Source organism: Microcaecilia unicolor, chromosome 2 (genome assembly GCF_901765095.1).
Source record: "Microcaecilia unicolor chromosome 2, aMicUni1.1, whole genome shotgun sequence".
In the NCBI taxonomy this organism is placed as follows: Eukaryota; Metazoa; Chordata; class Amphibia; order Gymnophiona; family Siphonopidae; genus Microcaecilia; species Microcaecilia unicolor.
In genome coordinates this window covers 446,282,048-446,299,135 of record NC_044032.1, presented here as the reverse complement: position 1 = coordinate 446,299,135, position 17,088 = coordinate 446,282,048, and the positions used below count along the sequence as shown (strand labels likewise).

Below are 17,088 nucleotides of genomic sequence, written 5' to 3'. Positions count from 1 at the left end.
ACTATTCGTTGAGTGAAAAAATATTTCCTCCTATTTGTTTTAAAAGTATTTCCTTATAACTTCCTTGAGTGTCCCCTAGTCTTTTCTACTTTTGGAACAAGTAAAAAAATCTGTTTACTTCTACTCGTTCTACACCACTCAGGATTTTGTAGACCTCAATTATGTCTCCCCTCATCCGTTTCTTTTCTAAGCTGAAGAGCCCTAACCTCTTTAGCCTTTCCTCATACAAGAGGAGTTACATCCCCTTTATCATGTTGGTTCTTCTTTGAACCTTTTTTTAATTCCTCTCTATATTTTTTGAGATACGGAGACCAGAACTGAACGCAGATTCTCAGGTGCGGTCACACCATTGAGCGATACAGGGCATTATAGTATTGTCTTATTCACCAACTCTTTCCTAATAATTCCTAGCATCCTGTTTGATTTTTTGGCCACTGCTGTACACTGAGCAGAAGATTTCAGCGTATTACCTACAACGATACCTAGATCTTTTTCTTGAGTGCTGACCCTCAAGGTGGACCCAAGCATCAGGTAACTATGATTCGGATTATTCTTTCCAATGTGAATCACCTTGCATTTGTCAACTTTAATTCCTTGCCATCAACAGCAGATGAATCCATTAACTGATGGGTTATATCCGCCTACCAGCAGGTGGAGATAGAGAACACTGAAAAACCACAGAGACCTTGGATGGCTAGCCCCTTCTGCCTTCAGTATATCTATCCAGGTCCAGGTGTGGACGTAGCTTGATCAGCTCCTGGATTTCTGCCTGTGGTGGCTCCTGTGCTTTGCCAGTAGAGCGGGGGTGTTGTGGCTGGTGGTGCCCACTTTGAAGGCATACTTGGTTTTGTTCCCTGTCCCTGCCTTACCCCATCCCTCCTCCTCCCAGAGTCCCTATGTTGCTGCTTGCTGGATTAGGCGGACGAGAGCCGTCTCGCCATGACCAGAGTTATTACGGTTGTTCAGACTCTGGGCTGGGTGATCAATTTGCCCAAAAGTCACCTGACCCCCTCTCAGTCTCTCTTTGGGGGTCAGGTTCGAAATGGTCTCGGGGTTCATCTTCCTCCCTGACCAGAGGCGATGCAAGCTTCAGAATCAGATCCGTCTGCTCCTGCGGATGCCTCGCCCTCGAGCTTGGGACTTTGGTCAGCTCCTGGGATCGATGACTGCCACCATGGAGGTGGTTCCCTGGGTGAGAGCTCACACTAGGCCGCTGCAGATTGCTCTGCTTCAGCATTGGTCTCCGATTTTCCAGGAATACCAACGCAGACTAAGATGGCTCCCTGCGGCCCAGCATAGTATGGATTGGTGGCTCTCCGACAGGAGGCTGCGTCTGGGAATGCCGCTCGCACTTCCTTCTTGGTGCCTGGTGATAACGGATGCCAGCCTTTCGGGCTAGGGAGCTCATTGCCAGGGAAGCTATGCTCAGGGTCAGTGGACACCCGTGGAAGCGGGGTGGTCCATCAATCGCTTGGAACTGAGAGCGATATTCCAGGCTCTTCTAGCCTTCCACAAGACTCTGGAGGGGCTTCCTGTCTGAGTTCTGTCAGACAACACGACAGTGGTGGCCTACATCAATCGCCAGGGTGGCACTCAGTGCAGGGCCCTGGCCGCGGAGGCCGCTCAGGTTTTCCAATGGGCCGAGATCCATTTGCATCTTCTGTCCGCAGCTCTCATAGCAGGTCAGAGCAACGTGCAAGCCGATTTCCTCAGCAGGCATCAAATCGACCCGGTGGAATGGGAATTGGCAGAAGTTTTTCTTCAGATTTGTGCCAAATGGGGGACTCCTGGATTGGATCTAATGGCGTCAAGTGCAAACGCCAAAGTCCCTCGTTTTTTTCAGCAGGAGAGATCCTCACTCGGCGGGGTTGGATGCACTGGCTCGACCCTGGCCCTCGGACCTCCTGTATGTGTTCCCTCCTTGGCCCTTGATCGGGCGAGTCCTGTTGCGGATTCAACTGCACCGAGGATTGGTGATTATTGCTCCGGATTGGCCAAGGCGGCTGTGGTACACGGATCTCCGTCAGATGCTGGTGGAGGCTCCACTTCCTTTGTCTCTGATGCCGAACCTGTTGCTTCAGGGTCCAGTAACTATGGAGGATCCCTAACAATTTGGTCTTATGGCCTGGCTCTTGAGAGGGCGCAATTAAGAAACAAGGGCTAATCTAACAAGGTCATCTCCACTCTCTTGCAGGCCCACAAGCGGTCTACCTCCGCAGCTTATGCTCGGATATGGCGCAAGTTTGAGGCGTGGTGTATTTCAAAAGCGGTCACACCCACGCGGGCAACAGTCTCGTCGGTCCTGGACTTTTTGCAGGACGGCTTACAAAAAGGCCTGGCTTAAAATTCCCTTCGGGTTCAAGTGGCAGTGTTGGCATGCTTTCGAGGGAGAGTCTCTGACTTGTCCCTTGCTGCTCATCCGGACATTGTCCGATTTCTCAGAGGGGCGCTTTGGCTCCGTCCTCTTGTGCGGTCGCTGCGTCCGGCCTGGAACCTGGGGCTAATGTTGAAGGCTCTTCAGTGTTCGCCTTTCGAGCCGCTTAAGCGGGCTTCTGAGAAGGATGCGACTCTCAAGACAGTCTTTAGGTGGCCATCACATCAGCTAGACGTGTATCTGAGCTTCAAGCGCTTTCCTGTCGGGATCCTTTTCTACAGTTCTCGGAGTCCGGGGTAATGGTATGTACAGTGCCTTCCTTCCTGCCTAAGGTGGTTTCAGCGTTTCACCTGAACCAGCCCATTTTTCTACCTTCTTTTTCTAGGGAGGATTTTCCGGATTCCTTTGGGCAATTGCGTCTTTTGGATGTCCGCAGGGCCCTGTTGCAGTATCTACAGATGTCAAATGACTTCAGGACTTCTAATCACCTCTTTGTATTGTTGACAGGTCCTCGACGCGGGTGTTCGGCGTCTAAGGCCATTATAGCCCGTTGTCTCAGGGAAGTAATTTTTTCTGCATATCTGATTTCAGATCGGTCTCTGCCTGAAGCGTTTAAAGCGCATTCCATGAGAGCAATTTCCTCCTCTTGGGCTGAAACGGGTGTCTTCTCTTCAAGAGATCTGTCGTGCGGCTACTTGGGCTTCTCAGCTCTCGTTTGTACGGCATTACAGACTGGATGTTGCTGCGAAGCAGGACGCAGATTTTGTAGTGCAAGTGCTTGCTTGCGGAGTTGCCTGTTCCCACCCTACTTAGGGAGTGCTTTGGTACATCCCATAAGTTAATGGATTCATCTGCTGTTGATGACAAGGAAGGGAAAATTTGGTTCTTACCTTGATAATTTTCTTTCCTTTAGTCACAGCAGATGAATCCATGATCCCTCCCTGTCTGACTTTGTTTTTGTTGTTCAGATCCTTCATGCAGATATTGTATCTCATCGGGAGGAGTTGAAGAGCAGTTCTCACAGTTTCTACATGCTGTTCTATTGCAGGAGGTTTAGAACATCCCTCCTTTGTTTGGTTACTGCTCCGGTTCTGGGGCATTTGTTCACTGTGAGGAAAGTTTACGTTATTTTACCTTTCTTTCTCACTCTGCTTTGGAAGTTTCATATACTGAAGGCAGAAGGGGCTAGCTGTCCAAGGTCACTGTGTTTTTTCAGTGTTCTCTATCTCCACCTGCTAGTAGGCGGATATAACCCATCAGTTAATGGATTCATCTGCTGTGACTAAAGGAAAGAAAATTACCAAGGTAAGAGCCTAATTTTTTCCCATTTCATCTGCCATTTGGATGCCCAGTCTTCCAGTTTCCTAAGGTCTACCTGCAACATTTCACAGTCTGCACGTGTTTTAGCAACCTTGAATAGTTTTGTATCATCTGCAAACTTGATCACCTCACTCGTCGTTCCAATTTCCATATAATTTATAAATATGTTAAATAGCACCGGTCCCAGTACAGATCCCTGCGGCACTCCACCCTTCTCCATTGAGAGAAATGACTGTTTAATCTTACCCTCTGTTTTCTGTCTAGTAACCAATTCCTAATCCACACCAGAACCTTTCCTCCTATCCCATGACTCTAATTTTCTTAGGAGTCTCTTATGAGGTACTTTATCAAAAGCTTTCTAAAGGTCTAGGTACATTACATCAACCTGCTGCCCTTTATCCTACTACTACTAATAATCATTTCTCTAGCATTACTAGACATATGCAGTGCTGTACACATTATATGCAGATACTCTCTTTGTCCCTAGAGGGTTCACAATCTACATTTTTGTACTTGGGGCAATGGAGGGTTAAATGACTTTCCCAGGGTCACAAGGAGCTGCAGTGGGAAGTGAACCCAGGTTTCCAGGATCAAAGCGTGCTGCACAAACCGTTAGGCCACACCTCCATTTATCCGCTTGTTTATTCACACTTTCAAAGAAATGAAGCAGATTGGTGAGGCAAGACCCTTGGCTGAACCAATGCTGACTCTGTCCCATTAAACCATGTTTGTCTATGTGTTCTGTAATTTTATTCTTTATAATTATTTCCACTATTTTGCCTGGCACCGACGTCAGGCTTACCGGTCTGTAATTTCCTGGATCAGCTCAGAACCCTTTTTAAAAATTGGCGTCACACTGGCCACCCTCCAATCTTCAGGTACTATGGACTATTTTATAGACAGGTTACATATTTATTAACAGCAGATCATCAATTTCATACTTTTTTTTTTTGAGTACCCTTGGATGCATGCCATCCGGTCCAGGTGATTTACTACTCTTTAATTTGTCAGTTTGGCTCAGAGCATCTTCCAGGTCCACCGAGATTTCTTTCAGTTCCTCCACATGATCACTCTTGAAAACCATTTCTGGTACAGGCAGATCTCTTATATCTTACATTAAGATCGAGGCAAAGAATTCGTTCAGTTTCTCCGCTGTGGCCTTGTCCTCTCTGAACTCCCCTTTTGCTCTTTCATGATCTAATGATCCCACAGATTCTCTTGCAGACTTCCTGCTTCTGATGTACCTGAAAAAGTTGTTACTGTGAGCTTTAGCCTCTGCAGCAAGTTTCTCTTCATATTCGTTTTTAGCCTTTTTTTTTATTAATGCTTTGCATCTGATTTGCTAGTGCTTATGCTGCTTCTTATTTTCTTCATTTGGGTCCTTTTTCCATTTTTTGAAGGACAATCTTTTGGCTGTAATAACCTCTTTTACTTCACCTTTTAACCATGATGGGTGGGTGGTGCTGAATGTGGGCCTGGCACTTGATGGTGTTTGCTTCAGTGCTGAGGTGAGATCTTGAGCTGGGCTGGAGCCAGGGTTGCAAGAAATCAGCATAGATGGTGCAGGAGAGCATGGTCTGCTACATGTGTCCCTTATCTTGCTGTCCATGGAGAATCCCTGAGGTAAGTAATCTCACTATATGTGAATAAGTATATCACAGCTATGGAATTATTGGTAATCTGTGTGTGTATATGCATAGTGTGAATTAATGTGTGTTTCTGTCATACATTCTGTTTGTCATTTGCATGTGTTTTGAGGGTTGGGAGAGCAGAGACCTAGAAATGCATTAGGACATTTTTTTTGGGGGGGGAGGGGGCTTATTTCTTTGGAGCTCTCAATCAGACCCATTTTTGAGCTTCTTATATCTTTTTACTGTTTGTTTGTTTTTAAATCCCATTCTTTCCTTTTTTTTTTTTCATATGTTATGTTATGCACAGACATACAGATGTATAGAGATTGCTGGTCCCTTTTATATAATACTTTCCAACTTCCTTTGAGCTGGAAAAATAGGTTCCCAGAGGCAGTGGAAGGCTGGTTTGAGACTGCCTCCAGCTAGTGTTGGACTTTCACTTTCGTTTTTCTAACCCAAGAGCTTTTTTGTCTTGCTGCTCAGTATCTGTTCTGTTTTCTTGCAGGAAGTGCCATCCCTTGTACAACGTCTAAGGGGCAGCTTACACCTTGGGGATACAATCCTGAAGATAAGAAGGAGGTAGGTGTCTGGAAATTGGTTTCTTATTGAACATGGGAACAAGTTTAATACTTCAGACTGTGAGGAAAGCAGAAATGAGGTTAAGACTTTAAAGCCAAATCTTCACGGAAAAGGGTTTTTATTTTGTCTGTATTTTCTGTTCTTGATTTTTTTTTTGCCTTTATTTCTACCCAAAGCACATGCTTACTTTTTGCTGCTGGACTCTGCGATGTGGCAGCCAGAGCTTCCATTCTGATTTGGAGAGTGTAGTAAAGCTATTTGCATATGTTTTTTTATGCAGGGAAAAAGTTTTAAATCATGGCCTGTATCTCACTGGGAGGCTGATGCAGAAAGCTATGTGGTAGAGCTGTGTGCTGATCACTTAGCGTGTGGCTTTTACTGCAAAATTAGTTTATTTATACTGCGGTGACGTAGTATGCAGTGAGCATGCAAATTACTGCCACCTTACAGAAATCATATCATATCTTTGTTGCCTTATACTCATGTTATTTATAGGTTTACTACTATTTTGTGTATTTGTATTTTACCGAACTGGAGCCTGCCTCTACGGTATTATGTAAGCCACATTGAGCCTGCAACTAAGTGGGAAAATGTGGGGTATAAATGTGTTAAATAAAGAAATAAATATGTAGCAATCTGAAGCTTATTGCCAAAATACAGTATTTGTCTTCCTGTCAGTATGTGAGGGATGTTGGTTCATGCGCTGAAAGGAAAGGGGACATTTAAAAAACAAAAAGGTCTCTGGATCTGCATCTACCCCACAATTGTCTAGCAGCCCTTGATCTGGACCAACTGCCCTGCCAGCATAAAATAAATAAGTATATGAAAAATGAAGAGGCAGAGCAATACCCTCTCGCTCCTGCCTCTGCACTACCATCTTGGAAAATGGTGGCGCCGTACTCCACATGGTGCATCCTGGGACTCTTAGTGCATTCCATCCAGGTTACACTGTGCAGGGTCAGGGACCATTATTTTCCAAGATGATGGTGCAGAGACAGAAGCACTTGAAGGTATGCCCTGTGTGTGGGTGGGGGGGGGGGGGGGGGGGGTGCTGCTAGACACCAAGGAATTTTTGTTAGTTGGGGAAGGGGGGATCACATTGGATGAGAGGAGGAGGTGGTGCTGCTGCTGCTGTTGCTAGACACTAGGAATTTTTTTTTTAAGTCAGGGAGAGGTAAGTTTGGTTGGCATGAGGACGGTTATTTAACGAGGGATGTTGGGGCCAATACAGAAAACTATGTGGGGAGAGAGGTTTTGGGTCCAGGGGCTCTCCGTACCATTTTACATCGCCTCAGATCTATTACTACTACTATTTAGCATTTCTATAGCGCTACAAGGCGTACGCAGCGCTGCACAAACATAGAAGAAAGACAGTCCCTGCTCAAAGAGCTTACAATCTAATAGACAAAAAATAAATAAAGTAAGCAAATCAAATCAATTAATGTGAACGGGAAGGAAGAGAGGAGGGTAGGTGGAGGCGAGTGGTTACAAGTGGTTACGAGTCAAAAGCAATGTTAAAGAGGTGGGCTTTCAGTCTAGATTTAAATGTGGCCAAGGATGGGGCAAGACGTAGGGGCTCAGGAAGTTTATTCCAGGCGTAGGGTGCAGCGAGGCAAGGCGCGAAGTCTGGAGTTGGCAGTAGTGGAGAAGGGAACAGATAAGAAGGATTTATCCATGGAGCGGAGTGCACGGGAAGGGGTGTAGGGAAGGACGAGTGTGGAGAGATACTGGGGAGCAGCAGAGTGAATACATTTATAGGTTAGTAGAAGAAGTTTGAACAGGATGCGAAAACGGATAGGGAGCCAGTGAAGGGTCTTGAGGAGAGGGGTAGTATGAGTAAAGCGACCCTGGCGGAAGATGAGACGGTGATATATTACTTGCATTGTGCTTGCCAGGTAAACATCAGCGCACAGCTTAAAAACTTCTCCATTGCTGCGGATTAATACTTCCTTACAATGGCAGAAGGAAGCAGTTGCTTCCTTTTACCATTCCAGGCAGAGTAGCCTTCTTACTATTCCCTTATCTCTTGTTTGTCCTGTTTGTCTGTCCTAATTAGATTGTAAGTTCTGTTGAGCAGGGACTGTCTCTTCATGTTCAAGTGTACAGTGCTGCGTACGTCTAGTAGCGCTATAGAAATGATGAGTAGTAGTATACATTTTAATATACTGTGTACTGATGTTGATTAAGCAAATTAACCTGCATTGTGTGGCCAGTAACAAGTGTAGAGACTGCTCATTAATCATGCATTTCTGTCTGTGATATCTTTCTGCATTGTCCCCTGGCCTGGGAAACTCAATTTCCATTTCCTAATCTGGTTTCTGCAGTTTGTGCAGATTCTTTTCAGGGAAAACTCTCAGCCCCTGGGATAGCCTTTGTCTAACAGAGACACCTAGTGGCCGACTGCAGAATGATGGGTTCTGAAGGAATAATGCTGTTTGCTTGAACTAGTCAAAAATGGGGTTGAAGGGAATGAGAAAAATCCTGGGTAGTTGTATATGAAGACGTATGTGCTATTAGCAGTACGTAAGAATGCATTTAAGGAAAATAAAATCATATTCCCACTTGTTGAGGTTACAATTCTGCTGGAGCCCAAAGGAGGCTAGGGGTGGGAAACTGACTTTCTTGTTCTAGGTAAGAATTAGGCTTTGTCATGCCAAGTGATTCCTTTTACAGGAGCCCCACTGAAGTGTAAATGGCTGCTTTTAGACCAGCACATTTGTGTACTCAAGCCAGTCAGGTTTTCAGGATCATCTTAAAAAAAACATGCATGAGATTTGCATACATTGGGTTGCTAGAGTATGTACATTGTGTTCATTGTATGACCTTGACAGTCTTGCTAGTTGTGCCTTCAGGAGAGGGTCGAGAAACACTGTTTGACAGCTGCATCTATTTTCCTTGTACCTTTTTCTTATGGTTGACTGCACATCGGTAGATAGGTTTTACCGTCATGAGGTGTTAAGTGGTACCAGGAATGTTCTAGAACAGGGGTTGGCAACCTGCAGGCTGCGTGCAGCCCGACAACTAATTTTATGCCACCCACAAACAGGTCTCCCCTGTCCCTTCCAGTCCCACAGGACTGAATAAAATACCTGGCCCAGCTCAATACCAGTGGTTTAACTTCAGCATGCAGGAGCCTTGGTGCCACAAGCAGAAAGGCCCTGTTGAACCAGCCCCCACAGACGCTTACACAGCGTGTACGGAACACATCAGAGAGGGAAGGATGAGTAGTGCCTTCACGCATGTGGTGCCAAGGCTCCTCCATGCCTAAGTTAATCACTGATACTGAGAGAGCTGATGGGATATCTGTTTGAGGTGAGTGAGGGAAAGAGAGGCAAGAGGTTGTGGGATTGGGAGAGGAAGGGAGATAGAGAGGAGAACTGCAGTACATGGATTGTGGGATAGGGAAGGGAGAGAGGACCGTGTCAAATGGATTGTTAGAACTTCTGAGAGAAGAGGACATTTCTCTGGGTAAGTGAGCATTATTTTGCTCTGGTGATTTCAAGATGGGGGATAAAAGAGGAATTGTAGGTTTATTGATTGAATTTAAAAAAGGCAAACTTTATTAACTAGAAAAAGAGAACAATGTAGACAGATAAAGATTATATGGCTTATCCAGTCTGCCTATCCATACCATCTACTCTCCCTATTACTACCTTAGAGATCCTATGTACTTGTCCCAAGCTCTCTTGAATTCAGATACTATTTTCATCTCTACCACATCTACTGAATGGCTTTCCACAAATTCACCCACCCTTTCCATGAAGAAGTATTTCCTCAGTTTACTTCTGAGTCTGTCCCCTTTCACCTTCATCCTTTGCCCCCTCATTCCAGAGCTTCCTTTCAGTTGAAAGAGACTCGCCTCCTGTACATTTATGCCATGTAGATATTTAAATCTCTTTATCATATCTCCCCCTCTCCCACCTTCCTTTTAAAGAATACATTTTGAGATCTTTAAGTCTGTCCCAATGTGCTTTATGATGAAGACCACTGATCATTTTAGTAGCCACCCTCTGGACTGACTCCATCCTGTTTATATCTTTTTGAAAGTGCAGTCTCCAGAATTGTATACAGTGTTCTAAATGAGAACTCACCAGAGTCAGATACAGGTGCATCATCACCTTTTTCCTACTGGCCATTCCTTTCCCTATGCTCCCAAGCATCTTTTTAGCTTTCACTGTTGCATTTTCTACCTGTTTGGCCACCTTAATTAAGGTCATCACATACGATCACATCCAAGTCCTGTCCCTTTTTTGTCACAAAAGTTGTTCACCCCCTAAACTGTACCGTTCCCTTGGGTTTTTGCAGCTCAAATGCTTGACCTGCATTTTTTAGCATTAAATTTATGCTGCCAAATTCCATTCCATTCCTCTAGCTTTGCCAGGTCCTTCCTCATGTAGTGTAAAACCCTTTCCCCCATAGTTTTAAAGTTGAACTTTCTGTCATAGCCTACAGTACCACACAGCAGGGCCTAGTTTAGTCTTCATAAAAAAAAAGGCAAGCTTTATAAACTGGTTTCCATAGTGTGCAACCCTTCTTCTCATAGTTTTAAACTGAAACTTTCTGCCAGATGTAGAAACTTAACTGTAACAGCCTAGAGTTTAAAAAGGATAGTAGCAGAGCAGGGCTCAAACTTTGCCATAAAAAAAGTCATTTTCAGTTTTTTGCATGGAGGAGAGGTAGCAGAGACGTTGTGGAGAAGTCCCACCCTCAGTCTGGCAGTCCCTGTGCTGCCTTGGAGGAGGGAGGTCTCCTGGTAAAGTAGGAAGTAATCCTGTAGTAGGGATCTGCACAGGAGCAGGGATAGCGGGAATCCTGTAGGGATCCCCTCCAGGTTCGTGGGGATGGACCCAGGTCCTGTGGGGTTCCCGTGGAACTGTATGGTGAACGGAGCTTTGCTTTCCTGCCCCCAAGCTGCAAGGTGCCCTCCCCGCACATACCTCAAGGCACCCTGGTCTAGTGCAGTGTTTCCCAAGTCGGTCCTGGAGTACCCCTTGCCGGTCAGGTTTTCAGGATGTCCAGAATGAATATGCATGAAAAAGATTTGCATATAATGGAGGCAGTGTATGCAAATCAAGTTCATGCATATTCATTGTGGCGATCCTGAATACCTGACTGGCAAGAGGTACTCCAGGACTGGACTTGGGAAACACTGGTCTAGTGGCTTCTTCAGGACAGGAAAGACCACCACTCTTTCATGCTCACTGCCGCTGATCCTCTTGCTGTCACTGCTTATTTAAAATGGCTGCCAACACTTCAAAAGGCGGCCTCCAAAACGGGTTAGATTTCTGTCCCCTTGCAAGTCTTCTGTAGCCAGGACCTGCCTACAAGAGGATGCAATATTCTCTCGCACCAAGGATGTCTCTCTAGGAACTTCTGCCTAGGACAGAAGGCTTAGGACAGTTGTTGTAGTTGGTGATTCAATCATTAGGCATGTAGATAAGTGGGTGGCTGGGGGATGTGAGGATTGCCTAATCACTTGCCTGCCTGGTGCAAAGGTGGCGGACCTTATGTATCATTTTAGATAGGATTTATATAGTGCTGGAGAGGAGCTGGCTGTCTTTGTACATGTTGTTACCAATAACATAGGAAAATGTGGGACCTAGGTTCTGGAAGCCAAAGTTAGGCTCTTAGGTAGAAAGTAGAGAGTTGCACAGGGACAGAAATTTCACCAGTCTCCACAAGTAATCTCCTCCATCCCCGCTCATCTCCTGAATTAATAATAACCCAACCTATGGCATCATTCTGGAAATGAAAGCTATCAGAGATATACATTTCCCAAACCTGACATGGTCCAGTTGATATATACAATATCTTTTTCTACCTTTGTAGTCTGAGCACTTTATTTTTCCATTCAATTTTGTCCATGTCTTCTGACTTTCTCTGATTTTTTTTCCTGCCTTTCCAAGGCCTTCTGTCTAGTTGGCATTTCTTCTTTCTCCATGTCTTCTATCCATCTTCCATGTGTCCCTATCTGTCCTGTCCAGCACCTATGTCCCTGTTCCTGTCTACTCCCTATGGGTCCAGCTCGTCTCCCTCCAGCCATCCCTTTCCCTCCCCATGGTTCCAGCCCATCTCCCTCCTGCCTCCCATTCCCCTCTCTAGGGTCCAGCCCATCTCCCTCTAGCCCTTCGTGCCCCCCTCCTCAGCTTTCACCCAGTTTCTCTTATGCCTTCCTCCCCAGCCTCTCTCATGCCCCCTCCATCCTTCCTGCACTCTCTCTCATGGCCCCCCTCCAACCATTACTCACAACGCTGCTATAAACTTCTCTCCCCCTGCATTGTGATTGGGCTCTGCAGAGACTTGAGCCATGTGTTGCAGAAAGTTGGGGAGATCTTGCTGTTTGAAGTTCCATGAGACTTCCCCAACTTCCTGCACTGCATGGCTCAAGTCTCTGCAGAGCCCGATTGCCAAAGAGAAAGGCAGCGCTTTGATGAGAGGTCTTGGGATCAATTTTTTCAGGGACTGGAATTACCCAAACTTAATACCGCATAGGTAACAGAACTAGAGAAATCAATCAGCTCGGAGGAGACTAGGGCTGGCATCAAGCAACTAAAAATGGCTAAAGCTCCTGGACCCGATGGATTCGGTCCTGAATACTATAAGATTCTGTGGGATGTAATAGTTACATCAGTAAGCAAAATGTTTAATGAGATTGAAGAGTTGAGGAACTCCAAGAGGTCTAACTTAGATCATGATTATTACCGAAACCTGGGAAAGACCCCATGCAGGTAGGGTTTATAGGCCTATATCACAGCTAAACCAAGGTGCAATACTAATGCCTGCAATCCTTGTGAGACGCCTGAATGCATACTTACCAGAACTTATCCACCCAGGTCAGGTCGGTTTTGTCTCAGGACGTAGTGGCTATCCACAAGCATAAAGGGAAAGGGGGTACATTGTAAGTCTTGACATGGAACAAGCATTTGACTGTATCTCTTGGGAATATCTGTTCTGGGTGCTAGGCAAATATGGTCTGGACAATCAATTCCTGGCATGGGTGAAGGCCCTCTATGCGTCACCACAGGCTCAACTACTAGTTTAAAACACCTTACTGACATTTGGACTGCAGCGTGGCACCCAACAGGGTTGCCCACTCTCACCTCTTCTTTTTTTTATTAGCGATAGAACTCCTGGCAGTTAGAATTAGGCAGTGTGCCACAGTAAAGGATATATTAGTAGGCGGATACGAATGCAAGATCAGCCCTTTTGGAGATGACATCCTTCTCTACCTGGAACATGCTCCTCATCACCTGGGTTTGGCCTTATGGATCGTGCAAGAGTTTGTGAGTATTTCAGGGTTACGAGTAAACTGCTATAAATTGGAGCTTTTGCCACTGTTGGGCCTCAAACCTGAGCTATGGCATGCAATTGCCCATTCCCCTTGTTAAAAAAAAAACAGTGAATTACTTGGGCATTTTTCTTAGCACAAGTTCCCAAGTCAAGTATAAATGTAACCTTTTAGATCATATAGAGAACATCAAGAAGTTATGTAAAGGTTGGAATGACCTCCCCTTGTCTTTGATGGACCGAGTGGTTTGGTCAAGATGATTTTATTGTCAAAGCTACTTTACCCTTTACAGACTATTAGCCCTCATATTAGCCCTCTCCTCAAGTCACCTCACTGGCTTCCTATCCGTTTCCGCATACAGTTCAAACTCCTCTTATTGACCTATAAGTGCATTCACTCTACAGCTCCTCAGTACCTCTCCACTCTCATCTCTCCCTACATTCCTCCCCTGGAACTCCGTTCACTGGGTAAATCTCTCTTATCTGCACCCTCCACTGCTAACTCCAGACTCCGTTCCTTTTATCTTGCTGCACCATATGCCTGGAATAGACTTCCTGAGCCGGTATGTCAAGCTACATCTCTGGCCATCTTCAAATCTAAGCTAAAAGCCCACCTTTTTGATGCTGCTTTTAACTTCTACCGTATTTTTCGGACTATAAGACGCACCGGACCATAAGACGCACCTAGGTTTTAGAGGAGGGAAATAGGAAATTTTTTTTTTCCTTTTTCCCTCCTCTAAACCTAGGTGCTCCGGTGCGTCTTGTCCGAATCCCTCCCTCCGAGTTCGGGATCGCCCTCCTCCCGGCCCTGTCACCACTTCTCCCTACTCACGTCACGCGATCTTCCCTGGTGGTCTAGTGACGTCGGGGCAGGAAAGAGCCTAATTAGATTGTAAGCTGTGTCGAGCAGGGACTGTCTCTTCATGTTCAAGTGTACAGCGCTGCGTACGTCTAGTAGCGCTATAGAAATAAGTAGTAGTAGTAGTGAAGGTTTTGTAGTTATATCCCATGGGCGAAAATTGAGACGATTAAGGTGAAAATAGAATATGGACTACAGTTTGATTGTGTTCAGCATTTTAAAGAAAACTTAGTAAAAAGTGATATTGGAAAGGTATTGAACTACGTTGGAGTTTGAAGTCTCTTTGTTTATGGGGATATGTGGGAAAGGCCAGATCGTCAGTATAGTTATTTATAGGTTGGTTGGTGGTGTGTTAATTAGGTTGTCAGTTGTCTGCCACTAGAGGTTGTTCACTAATGGGATAAAACAGGTGAAAGTTAAAAGGTGAGAAGCTTGTGTACAAAGAGACTCTACACTGAAAATGTTGAAGGAATTAAAAAAGAAATCTCACTTGAAAAGTTGAGGTTTGCTGTATTTCATGTTCAAGTGTACAGCGCTGCGTACGTCTAGTAGCGCTTTAGAAATGATTAGTAGTAGTAGTAATTGTGTAGTGCCTCAGGGGTCGGTCCTGGGGTTGATTCTGTATATTATATTTGTGAGAGATATTGCTGAAGGGTTAGAAGGAAAGGTTTGCCTTTTTGCGGATGACATGAAGATAGCCAGTAGAGTGGATACCCTGGAAGGAGTAAAAACTATGAGAAGGGATCTCCAAGTGTTAGAAGAATAGTCATGGGTCTGGCAGTTAAAATTTAATAATTAAACCATAAAACTGGGGAACAATGAAAAAAAACTGGAGTATAGATATATCACAAAAATATTGAATATAAATTCTGCAGACCCAAATTGAAACAGTATTATTAATAAACACATATCATTCCAACCACATCCATACTACACACACATACACACAACTATCTAGCCAGCTAGCTAGCTGAAAAGTAGACTCAATGTTCACTTGGATGTATAATGTGTGGTGACGGGGGAAAAAGGTCACATTAGTCACTGGGATATGTTGCTGAATAGCAGCTCTGAAACATAAGCATAAGAAAATCCCATTTGTGACTCAAATTATCATTGACCAAGAAAACCCCTCCTACCTACATATGTGTTTTGTGCAAAAACATTTTTGTAATAAATTTGCTTTTAGTCATTAGTACATAAGTACATAAGTAGTGCCATACTGGGAAAGACCAAAGGTCCATCTAGCCCAGCATCCTGTCACCGACAGTGGCCAATCCAGGTCAAGGGCACCTGGCACGCTCCCCAAACGTAAAAACATTCCAGACAAGTTATACCTAAAAATGCGGAATTTTTCCAAGTCCATTTAATAGCGGTCTATGGACTTGTCCTTTAGGAATCTATCTAACCCCTTTTTAAACTCCGTCAAGCTAACCGCCCGTACCACGTTCTCCGGCAATGAATTCCAGAGTCTAATTACACGTTGGGTGAAGAAAAATTTTCTCGGATTCGTTTTAAATTTACCACACTGTAGCTTCAACTCATGCCCTCTAGTCCTAGTATTTTTGGATAGCGTGAACAGTCGCTTCACATCCACCCGATCCATTCCACTCATTATTTTATACACTTCTATCATATCTCCCCTCAGCCGTCTCTTCTCCAAGCTGAAAAGCCCTAGCCTTCTCAGCCTCTCTTCATAGGAAAGTCGTCCCATCCCCACTATCATTTTCGTCGCCCTTCGCTGTACCTTTTCCAATTCTACTATATCTTTTTTGAGATACGGAGACCAGTACTGAACACAATACTCCAGGTGCGGTCGCACCATGGAGCGATACAACGGCATTATAACATCCGCACACCTGGACTCCATACCCTTCCTAATAACACCCAACATTCTATTCGCTTTCCTAGCCGCAGCAGCACACTGAGCAGAAGGTTTCAGCGTATCATCGACGACGACACCCAGATCCCTTTCTTGATCCGTAACTCCTAACGTGGAACCTTGCAAGACGTAGCTATAATTCGGGTTCCTCTTACCCACATGCATCACTTTGCACTTGTCAACATTGAACTTCATCTGCCACTTGCACGCCCATTCTCCCAGTCTCGCAAGGTCCTCCTGTAATCGTTCACATTCCTCCTGCGACTTGACGACCCTGAATAATTTTGTGTCATCGGCGAATTTAATTACCTCACTAGTTATTCCCATCTCTAGGTCATTTATAAATACATTAAAAAGCAACGGACCCAGCACAGACCCCTGCGGGACCCCACTAACTACCCTCCTCCACTGAGAATACTGGCCACGCAATCCTACTCTCTGCTTCCTATCTTTCAACCAGTTCTTAATCCATAATAATACCCTACCTCCGATTCCATGACTCTGCAATTTCTTCAGGAGTCTTTCGTGCGGCACTTTGTCAAACGCCTTCTGAAAATCCAGATATACAATATCAACCGGCTCCCCATTGTCCACATGTTTGCTTACCCCCTCAAAAAAATGCATTAGATTGGTGAGGCAAGACTTCCCTTCACTAAATCCGTGCTGACTTTGTCTCATCAGTCCATGTTTTTGTATATGCTCTGCAATTTTATTCTTAATAATAGCCTCCACCATCTTGCCCGGCACCGACGTCAGACTCACCGGTCTATAATTTCCCGGATCTCCTCTGGAACCTTTCTTAAAAATCGGAGTAACATTGGCTACCCTCCAGTCTTCCGGTATTACACTCGATTTTAGGGACAGATTGCATATTTCTAACAGTAGCTCCGCAAGTTCATTTTTTAGTTCTATTAATACTCTGGGATGAATACCATCAGGTCCCGGTGATTTACTACTCTTCAGCTTGCTGAACTGACCCATTACATCCTCCAAGGTTACAGAGAATTTGTTTAGTTTCTCCGACTCCCCCGCTTCAAATATTCTTTCCGGCACCGGTGTCCCCCCCAAATCCTCCTCGGTGAAGACCGAAGCAAAGAATTCATTTAATTTCTCCGCTACGGCTTTGTCCTCCTTGATCGCCCCTTTAACACCATTTTCG

The 17,088-nt window shown here is 44.9% G+C and overlaps 1 protein-coding gene across 1 annotated transcript in view; it reads left to right on the top strand.

The window, feature by feature from the left end:
- TTC31 (tetratricopeptide repeat domain 31) overlaps positions 1 to 17,088 on the top strand; it is a 188,098-nt gene that overhangs the window by 21,766 nt on the left and 149,244 nt on the right. The window contains exon 2 of the mRNA XM_030190890.1: positions 5,831 to 5,904. Coding sequence (XP_030046750.1) covers positions 5,831 to 5,904 — 74 coding nt within the window. The remainder of the gene's footprint in view (positions 1 to 5,830; positions 5,905 to 17,088) is intronic.